Source organism: Amphiura filiformis, chromosome 2 (genome assembly GCF_039555335.1).
Source record: "Amphiura filiformis chromosome 2, Afil_fr2py, whole genome shotgun sequence".
Lineage (NCBI taxonomy): Eukaryota > Metazoa > Echinodermata > Ophiuroidea > Amphilepidida > Amphiuridae > Amphiura > Amphiura filiformis.
This window is the reverse complement of record NC_092629.1, coordinates 78,870,113-78,882,968: the sequence shown is the minus strand read 5'-3', so window position 1 is coordinate 78,882,968 and position 12,856 is coordinate 78,870,113. Positions and strand designations below refer to the sequence as shown.

At 35.4% G+C, this 12,856-nt stretch overlaps 1 protein-coding gene across 1 annotated transcript in view; it reads left to right on the top strand.

Annotated features, from left to right (window-relative positions):
- LOC140146659 (LIM domain kinase 1-like) overlaps window positions 1–12,856 on the top strand; it is a 91,240-nt gene that overhangs the window by 61,842 nt on the left and 16,542 nt on the right. Inside the window, 1 exon segment of the mRNA XM_072168529.1 lies at window positions 12,271–12,424. Within this exon segment, the coding sequence (XP_072024630.1) occupies window positions 12,271–12,424 (154 nt within the window).

The window sequence follows — 12,856 nt, the reverse complement described above, 5'->3', positions numbered from 1 at the left end:
ATCTGTCAATCGAATGCCATTTTCTTGGCCCGGCGGTTCTTATTGTTTTGTTAGCAAACTCTGTTTTTTTAAGACAGATCTTGTAATCTTCAGCGTTTCTTGTGTGATACCTGAGGTGATTCCTCTGCTCAACAAAATAACTATTGAAGGCCTTTGGTAACTGATTGGTATTATACTTGTACATAAAAGTGCTTAGTTCGAGATCATAACTATCATAAACATTAAGCAAATTGTAATTCTTGAAAATAGGGGCTGAGTGACTTAAAAGTGACTATTCGATATCATTCTAAGGGCTTTTTTTTTGAAGTTTGAAAATCTTTTCCAAATATTTTTGACAAGTATTTCCCCATGCTAAGATACCATAGTTTATGTAAGGAAGTATTAAAGTACAATATAGTGAATACATTATTCGCTCGGGGACAAAATGTTTCAGTTGGTTTATTACACCAACACCTCTAGATATATTCTTTGAGATGTTGGTAATATGAAATTTCCAAGTTAAATTCTCATCAATTGTCACTCCAAGAAATTTGGTCTTATTCAACCTTTCCAGGATTACATTATCTAATATAATATTTTTAGTAACATTGTACAATACGTGTGATGTTTTGTGATGTGTACCAAGCACCATATAATTAGTCTTGCTTGCATTCACTGATAGCTTATTAGCCTTAAACCAATTATTTACTTCTTTTAATTCATTGTTGATAAGATCGTATTTGGACACAATGTCCTTATGTGAATAAGTTATAGTAGTATCATCGGCAAACAAGACAAATTTTAGAATGGTGGAAGTATTTATGATATCATTAACATACAAAATGAACAATAATGGGCCTAGGATGGAGCCTTGAGGTACTCCACATATTATATCTTTATGTTCAGATTTACAAGAATTGTAATACACATACTGTTTTCTATTATGTAAGTAATCTTTAAACCATTTTAAAACGTTTCCTCTAAAACCATAATGTTCCAGTTTATGTAATAAAATACTATGGTCGATAGTGTCAAAGGCTTTTGACAAATCTAAGAAAATCCCAACAGTTGTCTCATTGTTTTCGACAGCATTACTAATTTTGTCAATAAATTCCAAGATAGCCATATAGGTAGAATGTTTAGATCTAAAGCCAAATTGCTTATCATTTAGAATTTCATATTTATCAATGTAATGTATGCATCTGTTGAACACAAGCCTTTCAAGTATTTTTGAAAAGCATGGCAGAACAGAAACTGGACGATAGTTTGAGAAAACTTCTGGATTTTCTTTCTTATAAATGGGAATTACCTTTGCGATCTTTAACTCATTTGGTACTACACCAGCAGTAATAGACAGGTTGAATATAATAGTTAATGGAATCGATATTTCCATTGCAATCCTTTTTACCACGTAATTACCAATAGTATCGTGACCAGCACTCTTGTTTTGATTAAATTTATGTATTATTTTTATAACGTCTTCATCAACAATTGGTTTCATGTACATGCTACTGCTTAATGGGCTCTTTAAATAATCATAGTACTTCTTGCCATTTGTTGTAATCTTGGAAGCTAATTTAGGTCTGATGTTAACAAAATATTTATTAAATTCATTTGAAATTTTCTGGGGATCTGACACCGTTTCGCCTTCATCATTTTTGAATTTAGCTTGCATATTTCTTTTGTTGTTACGTCCAATAATACTATTTATTGTTTTCCATGTTTTTGTAGATTGTGTTTAACAGATTCAAATTTCTTTTTATAATACTCTCTTTTTGATTTTCGTATTAACGTGTTTAACTTATTTCTATATGTTTTGAATGACTCAAGCGTTTCATCACATGGCTTTTGTATATACCTCTTATATATCTTATTCTTAGTTTTTATACTTTTGAGAAGACCTCTACTTATCCAAGGAAATTTTGGTTCTTTTTTATTATTACTCTTGTGTTTTGTCAAAGGCACACATTCATTATATACATTATTGAAAATACGTATAAACTTATTGTAACTATCATTTACATCTTCATTATCCAGTTCAGCATGCCAATTCACATTGGAAAGTTTTTGCTTCAAATTATTTATATTACAAGTATTATGATTCCTCTTATAAAAATAATTTCTTTCATCAGGCGATGTTTTTCTTACTGCCCGATTTTTGAGTACTATAGTTAATAGATGATCACTGACATCAGTAACTATTATTTCTGAGTTTACATCGTTGTGATTATTTGTAAGTATATTATCAATAATGGTTGCACTATGTTCAGTTATTCTAGTTGGTTTGTAAATTGTTGGCATGAGCGAATATGAATAAACAAGATTAAGATACTCATGAGTTTGTTTGTGACAGTCATCCTTTAACAAGTCTATATTAAAATCCCCCATTAGATAGCATTCCTTATTTTCTTTAGTTATTTGATCAAAAATAGGACCAATATCTTTGATGAAATGCTCAATTTTCGTATGTGCACGATAAATAGCACCTACTAACATATTTCGTGTATTTTCTCTTTCTATTTCTACAAAACAAGATTCAAAATTAGAGTTTGAAATACAAAGATCAGATCTCAGTTTATATTTGATTGAAGTGGAAATATATAAACAAACACCCCCCTTTTTCTCTTTCTGTTCTGTTTGTATATTCCATATTATAACCATTTAAGTTGAAGCATTCGGATGGCGATTCTTTTAAGTGGGTTTCAGATAGGCCAATGATGTTAAATTCGTGATTTAAGGTCTTAATGTTTTCTTTCAATTTTTCAAAATTTTTCTTGATACTTCTAATGTTAACATTCAGTATGGAGAGTTCACTATTGGTATCAATATATTTTTGGCTGAATTCTTCCGGTGTTAAATAATTGCATTCTGGTATTTTGTTCATTTCAATAAATTCGTCATTTTTGTTATTATTTTGAAATCTAATTGGATTAAACATCATTTTATCATATTTGTCTATATTAATATCCGATACGTGGATTGTTTCTCCAGATTCATTCATAAGGTCATTATCGCCATCAGAATCCTCATCATTATCTATATTCACATCATTGATTTTGGAACATTTATTACATACATATTCATCTATTTTAAGTAACGAAATTTCCTTTCGACTGAGGTTCATACATTTCTTATGCACATAGTTTTTACATATTTTACATGAGAAAATTTGATGTTTCTTTTGCATGTTCTTTTTACAAGCGATACATTTTTCTTTACCTGCCATTTACGTCTACACACATACAATCTTATAAAACAAATATAAATAATAAAAACAACAACAACAGTTATATATAAAATGTTATCAGTGAAAGAACCTTTTATGTCGTGAAGTTCTTTGCACGAGCAACTCAAATGAGTCTACAATAACGTATATAACGTATATAATGTAGGCGCATGCCCTTTTTTTTTAATGAGAATAAATTATTAAATATTGAAGGCCTACAGATACTTTTCTTTTAAAAAATGATTTCATTGTCATCAAACAGCAATACACACTATTATAAGTTAATACAATAGCTAGAATTCTTATAATAACTTGTCATGAAAGAAAACAAACTTCGTTAAACGAGTTTTCGATTTCATTCAAACAATCATGATCGTGTTTTTAGTTTATACCAGCTTTTTACACTTTTGGTTTAATCCATTGTCACCACCTTAATCATGTGTATTGCAGATCGAACATCGCCAATATTGAAATGAATTGAAATCTACTTTGATTTTAGTGAATCAATATATCAATACAATCTTAACAAGCTAGTCTCATATTATGTAGACATGAAACTACCTGCAAATATCGCCATTTTAGATTCAACATAGTATTGTACATGTTATAGTAAAACATTTTAATAGGTTCAATATCACTTCACTGTATGATTTTTAATGATACAAGTGCAATAAGTGAACTCATATTATATGAGTTTGTCCAGTCATTCGAGTTTATCAGTTTTTTCCCACTCAATTCTGTCATAGTCATCATCTGTTATTCTTCTCTTTCTGTTGCTGGTGTCAACAAGATCGGCGCCTTTTCTCCATAGTTTATTTAGATCTTCATAGCTAGTTACTGTCACTTTCTTTTTGCGGTGACTTCTCATCTTCTTGCATGAGACAAGTTACCTTTCCCTCCCAAGTTCATACATTCTTTATCCACGGGGCTTTTTGGGACAACTCCTTTGCTTTGCCCAGTAAGTGCTGTGTGAATGGTGTCAGGTGCTCTTGTATTCCCATTTTTTGTCCTTTCAGTTTTGTTCTCTGCCTCATTATTTTGCTGCGTGTGTTGTAGGTTGTTAATTTAACAATGATAGGCCTGGGTTTTCTACCCTGCTTCCCCAGGCGATGTGACCTGTCAATGTCAGTATCGTTGATTGTAACCCCCAACTTGGTGGCAGTAAATGCCTTGATCAATTCATCAGTATTCTCTTTCTTTTCCTCGGGTATCCCTGTTACCAACAGACAATTTCTCCTCGAATATTGCATTTGCTTTTCAAGCTCCCGGCTTTTTTCTTCGATGCCTAGTCCCAAATGATAACCCACTTCTTGTCTATGCCAAAATATGGGTCAAGTCATTTTGTATACAGCTGATGAAGCAAGTTTTTGTTCCCCCTTGCCTATGTGCCTAGCTCTTAATCAGGGCCTTCAGTCATGATGGCATAAGTCCAGTCTAGTGACTAGGGCCCAAACCCTCTGATCACCACAGATCCTGAGACTGCCCCTCTCTGACCATTGCCATCAAAGGAGCCCTCATCATCATGATGCTTGATTGATTGACTTGCTTGATTCACTGGTATTTGTAGTACAGTGCAGAGAGGGTAGGCCATGGTTTTAACATTTCATCAAGGCTCAAAAGCTGAGCTAAATGGGCTATTCCACTTGAAATTCACACTACCCCTGTGGAAGATTTTGGAAATATCTTCCACAGGGTGAGTATTTTTTTCATTTTGAAACCCGTACTCCCCCTGTATTATGGCTTTATCAATATCTTTCACAACTGGAGTGAGTATTTCAAATGGAAGTTACCCATTTGTTAATCCTAATCAAAACTCATACTCCCTCTGTGGAAGACTTCAGCTAAATCTTCCACAGGGGGAGTGTGGATTTTAATTGGAATATCCCAATGTGGCCTTGTCCGGTATAAGAACTCACATCTTACCCCTGCAAAGGTTTTTGAGATTCTTGAGATATAGGTCAAAACGTGAAAGTGTCAATATTTCTGTTATGCTTGGAATGGTTTGATGGTTATCAGATTTAATGGCAACTATGCAAGGTTTTGTATCGTCTGCCCATCTGGCCTTGTGCCCATATGAAAATGCATGTCTTGTCCATCAAATGTCTTGCATTTCTAGAGATATGGGGCAAAATGTGAAAGTGTCAATATTTCTGTTATGCTTGGAATGGTTTGATGGTTATCAGATTTAATGGCAACTATGCAAGGTTTTGTATCGTCTGCCCATCTGGCCTTGTGCCCATATGAAAATGCATGTCTTGTCCATCAAATGTCTTGCAATTCTAGAGATATGGGGCAAAATGTGAAAGTGTCAATATTTCTGTTATGCTTGGAATGGTTTGATGGTTATCAGATTTAATGGCAACTATGCAAGGTTTTGTATCGTCTGCCCATCTGGCCTTGTGCCCATATGAAAATGCATGTCTTGTCCATCAAATGTCTTGCAATTCTAGAGATATGGGGCAAAATGTGAAAGTGTCAATATTTCTGTTATGCTTGGAATGGTTTGATGGTTATCAGATTTAATGGCAACTATGCAAGGTTTTGTATCGTCTGCCCATCTGGCCTTGTGCCCATATGAAAATGCATGTCTTGTCCATCAAATGTCTTGCAATTCTAGAGATATGGGGCAAAATGTGAAAGTGTCAATATTTCTGTTATGCTTGGAATGGTTTGATGGTTATCAGATTTAATGGCAACTATGCAAGGTTTTGTATCGTCTGCCCATCTGGCCTTGTGCCCATATGAAAATGCATGTCTTGTCCATCAAATGTCTTGCAATTCTAGAGATATGGGGCAAAATGTGAAAGTGTCAATATTTCTGTTATGCTTGGAATGGTTTGATGGTTATCAGATTTAATGGCAACTATGCAAGGTTTTGTATCGTCTGCCCATCTGGCCTTGTGCCCATATGAAAATGCATGTCTTGTCCATCAAATGTCTTGCAATTCTAGAGATATGGGGCAAAATGTGAAAGTGTCAATATTTCTGTTATGCTTGGAATGGTTTGATGGTTATCAGATTTAATGGCAACTATGCAAGGTTTTGTATCGTCTGCCCATCTGGCCTTGTGCCCATATGAAAATGCATGTCTTGTCCATCAAATGTCTTGCAATTCTAGAGATATGGGGCAAAATGTGAAAGTGTCAATATTTCTGTTATGCTTGGAATGGTTTGATGGTTATCAGATTTAATGGCAACTATGCAAGGTTTTGTATCGTCTGCCCATCTGGCCTTGTGCCCATATGAAAATGCATGTCTTGTCCATCAAATGTCTTGCAATTCTAGAGATATGGGGCAAAATGTGAAAGTGTCAATATTTCTGTTATGCTTGGAATGGTTTGATGGTTATCCGATTTAATGGCAACTATGCAAGGTTTTGTATCGTCTGCCCATCTGGCCTTGTGCCCATATGAAAATGCATGTCTTGTCCATCAAATGTCTTGCATTTCTAGAGATATGGGGCAAAATGTGAAAGTGTCAATATTTCTGTTATGCTTGGAATGGTTTGATGGTTATCAGATTTAATGGCAACTATGCAAGGTTTTGTATCGTCTGCCCATCTGGCCTTGTGCCCATATGAAAATGCATGTCTTGTCCATCAAATGTCTTGCAATTCTAGAGATATGGGGCAAAATGTGAAAGTGTCAATATTTCTGTTATGCTTGGAATGGTTTGATGGTTATCAGATTTAATGGCAACTATGCAAGGTTTTGTATCGTCTGCCCATCTGGCCTTGTGCCCATATGAAAATGCATGTCTTGTCCATCAAATGTCTTGCAATTCTAGAGATATGGGGCAAAATGTGAAAGTGTCAATATTTCTGTTATGCTTGGAATGGTTTGATGGTTATCAGATTTAATGGCAACTATGCAAGGTTTTGTATCGTCTGCCCATCTGGCCTTGTGCCCATATGAAAATGCATGTCTTGTCCATCAAATGTCTTGCAATTCTAGAGATATGGGGCAAAATGTGAAAGTGTCAATATTTCTGTTATGCTTGGAATGGTTTGATGGTTATCAGATTTAATGGCAACTATGCAAGGTTTTGTATCGTCTGCCCATCTGGCCTTGTGCCCATATGAAAATGCATGTCTTGTCCATCAAATGTCTTGCATTTCTAGAGATATGGGGCAAAATGTGAAAGTGTCAATATTTCTGTTATGCTTGGAATGGTTTGATGGTTATCAGATTTAATGGCAACTATGCAAGGTTTTGTATCGTCTGCCCATCTGGCCTTGTGCCCATATGAAAATGCATGTCTTGTCCATCAAATGTCTTGCAATTCTAGAGATATGGGGCAAAATGTGAAAGTGTCAATATTTCTGTTATGCTTGGAATGGTTTGATGGTTATCAGATTTAATGGCAACTATGCAAGGTTTTGTATCGTCTGCCCATCTGGCCTTGTGCCCATATGAAAATGCATGTCTTGTCCATCAAATGTCTTGCAATTCTAGAGATATGGGGCAAAATGTGAAAGTGTCAATATTTCTGTTATGCTTGGAATGGTTTGATGGTTATCAGATTTAATGGCAACTATGCAAGGTTTTGTATCGTCTGCCCATCTGGCCTTGTGCCCATATGAAAATGCATGTCTTGTCCATCAAATGTCTTGCAATTCTAGAGATATGGGGCAAAATGTGAAAGTGTCAATATTTCTGTTATGCTTGGAATGGTTTGATGGTTATCAGATTTAATGGCAACTATGCAAGGTTTTGTATCGTCTGCCCATCTGGCCTTGTGCCCATATGAAAATGCATGTCTTGTCCATCAAATGTCTTGCATTTCTAGAGATATGGGGCAAAATGTGAAAGTGTCAATATTTCTGTTATGCTTGGAATGGTTTGATGGTTATCAGATTTAATGGCAACTATGCAAGGTTTTGTATCGTCTGCCCATCTGGCCTTGTGCCCATATGAAAATGCATGTCTTGTCCATCAAATGTCTTGCAATTCTAGAGATATGGGGCAAAATGTGAAAGTGTCAATATTTCTGTTATGCTTGGAATGGTTTGATGGTTATCAGATTTAATGGCAACTATGCAAGGTTTTGTATCGTCTGCCCATCTGGCCTTGTGCCCATATGAAAATGCATGTCTTGTCCATCAAATGTCTTGCAATTCTAGAGATATGGGGCAAAATGTGAAAGTGTCAATATTTCTGTTATGCTTGGAATGGTTTGATGGTTATCAGATTTAATGGCAACTATGCAAGGTTTTGTATCGTCTGCCCATCTGGCCTTGTGCCCATATGAAAATGCATGTCTTGTCCATCAAATGTCTTGCAATTCTAGAGATATGGGGCAAAATGTGAAAGTGTCAATATTTCTGTTATGCTTGGAATGGTTTGATGGTTATCAGATTTAATGGCAACTATGCAAGGTTTTGTATCGTCTGCCCATCTGGCCTTGTGCCCATATGAAAATGCATGTCTTGTCCATCAAATGTCTTGCATTTCTAGAGATATGGGGCAAAATGTGAAAGTGTCAATATTTCTGTTATGCTTGGAATGGTTTGATGGTTATCAGATTTAATGGCAACTATGCAAGGTTTTGTATCGTCTGCCCATCTGGCCTTGTGCCCATATGAAAATGCATGTCTTGTCCATCAAATGTCTTGCATTTCTAAGAGATATGGGCAAAACATGGAAGCCAAGTATGATATAAAATTGGATCGGTTGAGCCCATATTTATTGGTCGAGCTATGAATTTTAAAATATTGGACGAGACGTAGTCGAGTCCATTATTTTACAACTCATAGCGAGACCAATAAATATTGGGCGTAAAGCATCCAATTTTATCATTATTATGTTTTGGATCCAATATTATCACAACTTGGATCCATCAAAACATAATAATGTTCTAAACTGTGCCAATTTATAGGGATGCAGTTCATTGTCTGTAACTTGAATATGTTTCTACACTCCTAGATTGACATTTTTAATGTGCTGGGTACAAATTGCACATATTGTCCCGGTAAAGTATTTATTGACAGCTGGTCAGTGGGACGACTTGGACATTTTGCCCTATACGCCACTGATAAATTTACTATCAGCCTTTGGGTCAACAGATGAAAGTCATAATCATGCAATCCTAACTGCCACAAACAGTCAGAATTAATAGGTAAATTTTCACGGGAAAATTTTCTGGACACGTGACACCCATGGGCGCAGACATTATTAGCATTATGGAATGTGACCCGAGCACAGCGGTGTTCTTCCAATGTATTTGAATAGGAAGAATTCCTCATTTGATGCAAAATAAGTTACTTGTCGCAAGTTAATAATATTATAGTAAAAGTTTCCATAGATAAATTTTTTTTTCCGTAGATAGATATTTTTGAAATTACGTTTTGGTGATATTGTGAAGAAATTAAGATAACATAATATTTAATAAATTTGCAATGCAGAAATTTCTATCAAAATTGCGGTCAAAAATACTATTCCAATTCAAAATTACTAAGACTTGAATAGCGAGGTCACCGCCGGGGGTCAGAGATCAGGCTCGAGGTTACACTCACATTGATACGCATTGGTCACGTGTCCAGAAAATTTTCCCGTCAAAATTTACCTATTAATGTTGACTGACAGAGTTTGTTTGTTCTATGCAGAGAGTCTCCAGAGACACACTTGGGTCCTGATGGACCATGCTCGAGCAAAATGCTAAAAACGCCTATAATTAAAGCAAGGCAATAGCAAGCAAGCAAGGCAGCCGGAGAGACTATATATATGGCCATCCCACTTTTTAAGAAATTTGTTATATTTTTCTCTATACATGTAGCTTTATACCAATTTTGGTGCACACTTGCATTTTGGCTGCCCCACATTTTGATGGCTACCCCACATAAACCTTGCTGTGTCCCTGCATATAAGTATACTGGCCTAATTATGGAAAGGAGAAAAAACACATAAAGAGTAAGGAAATGAAGGATCAACACTCTTTAAAACCAATCACATGATCAATTTTACTGTCAGCCTTTGGGTCAAGAGAGAAAGGAATGTCTTAATGCTTTGCAAGCAGACTGGCCGTATGCATTAACATAAAAAGCCAATGTTTTTGAGATATTTTGAGATGCTTTATGAGCGTCATTCAAATAACACTGCCTGTTGATGTTAATTTCATTTGAAATTCATACTCCCCCATGAAGACTTATTTTATTAGATATTTTCATAATCTTCTACAGGGGGAGTGTGAATTTTAAATGGGATAAGTCCATTATAAAGTTTGCTTGTCATTAGAGCTAGCCGGGGCATCTGAGTTAAGTATGACTGAAGCAAAGTTATGATAAGAAAGGAAATGTCTTGATTGATGGGTTCTCTGCAGGAAGTTTTGGGTGGGAAGTTGGCAAGTTTTCAATTCTGAGTTATTTTTATCTACAGTACAAGTTTTATCTGAATTTAATAGAAGCCTAATTGGTCAGATTTGTATTACATGTGTGACCAAGTTAACAGTGAGTTAATAGTTGCTAAAATCGATTTTGAGTTACGGCCAAAAGAAGAGCTGTAAAGTTCCTTTGTATTTCATCGTTTTTAGCAACATGAAAACTATTGTATCTTGGTGAATGTAATTCCAGTTTTTATGGAATATTCAGCAAATAGTTGTATGCTGATTGGGTAAAAATGTTAACCCCTGAGTACTACATGTACCTGTAGATCTAACATTGCCTCTGATTGGTCAATTATGTGATAACTTCACTTTAATCACCAATCAAAATGGAGCTTTGCAAATAATTCACCCCAATTTTTTTGTGTGGTGAAATTATTCTAACAATGTTGCTGATTGGTCTAATTGATAATGAAAACTTCTTTTAGCCAATCGGCAGGTAGTTCTCTTGGGGTTAACAAATGACTCATTTTGCCGAATCATATCCAATGTGTTTCATTATGGCTGCCTATTCGAGTGTTTGTATTTAAACCAAATGTTCGTAAATTAGATTTGAGCTCTTTTTGGTCGTAATGTCATGAATATGGGGTGAAAAGGTTATATTAATCATAAATGGTAGTTCTAACAGTTGAAAGGGGTTCCAAGTGTGGTGGAAACATTTGCAGAATCGGAATAGATTAATTTGAAAATCCTTGGGGACTGCTAGAGAAATGATTAATTCAATACATGTGTAGTGCTCCAGTCCCGGAGGTTAATCCATTTAAAGGCCACACTCCCCCTGTGGATGATTTTGGAATTATCTTCCACAAGGAGGGTATACATTTCAAATGCAAATAAGCACATTAACCAATTCTATTTGAAACTCGCCCTCCCTCTGTGTAACATTCAGGTTGAATCTTTCTCTGAGGGTGTATGAAATTCAAATGGAGCTGCCAAATGTGTTCATTCTTTTTTAAATTCATACTCCCCTGTGATATTTCTAACATCTTCCACAGGGGGAATGTGGATTTTATAGGGTATTCAAATCACAGCTTTTCCAAAAAAGTGTCAGCAGACGTCAAAATTTTGCTGTATATCTTCAAGAAATCCATCAACTGAACAGTATAATGAAAGCCCAGAAAGTGTTAATCCAAAATGTATATCGCTACTTAATCCTCAGATATGATTATATATTGGGTTTTTATCATCTTTTTGTCCTGGAGGGATCATTTTCATCCATGTTTTGATGAATTCCAGTGTGTGAAAATATTGGACTACGTCTCGTCCAATATTTTAACTTGTCCAATAAATATGGGCTCAATCAGTCCAATTTTATATCATAATTTGACCCGTGGAGGCTCAGAAGACATTGAAAAATGTTTGTGCAGGTCCCAAATCATCTTCCAAATCCCTCAAATCTGCAGCTGAAAAGCCTTTTCTTTTTCCTTTTATTGTGCAGTTAGTGAAAACCACCAAAGTTTGATGATATCCTATTATATACATGAAAGTGTCTTTGTTAGGACCCTGAAATGTGGAAAATTTGAACCCAAAAGATCAACTTTGACCAATATTCGTAATATAATTGGACTTTTTGATCCCCTCCCCCAACAAAAGGACTTTCATTTATTGGACGTCATTAAACACCATGCAGACTTATTTTATATCTAATGCTAATTTCAAATATTGATTATTTTGATCTTCTATTTCAGAAAAATATCAGGACCTGGAGAAAACGACCTGTCACCGGTGAATAGATCATGCTCCATGAAGCACAGCAATTCTCGCAACCACCGTATCTTTCGGCCGTCAGATCTCATTAAGGGTCAGATGCTGGGTAAAGGTTTCTTTGGGCAGGTCTTTAAGGTAAGCAAAACAAAATTGGTCTATTCCAGATAAAAATCCATACCCATGGAAAACATGACCTTAATCTTCCACATAGGGTGTGTGGATTTCAAATGGTGTTACCTGAATGGGCAACACTCCATTTGAAATCTATACCCCTATGGGGAGATTACTTTTAAGGTGATGTCTTAGAGGTGTATGGATTTTAACTGGAACAGCCCATAAGGTTACAAGTATCATACTCTCCAAATGAGAAGTGTTTGGACTTCCTTCATAATTTGTAAGCCATAGTCACTAAACTGATTCGTAAGGCCAAATAAAAAAAAATGTATTCGTTATGTGTCCACCTCCCTCCTCACTTTCTTGGATCAGTCCAAATTTATTTTATTTTTTTCAATTTTCATGTTAAATTATAAGTTTTTAATACTTAATGCTGATAAACAAGTGTTTTTG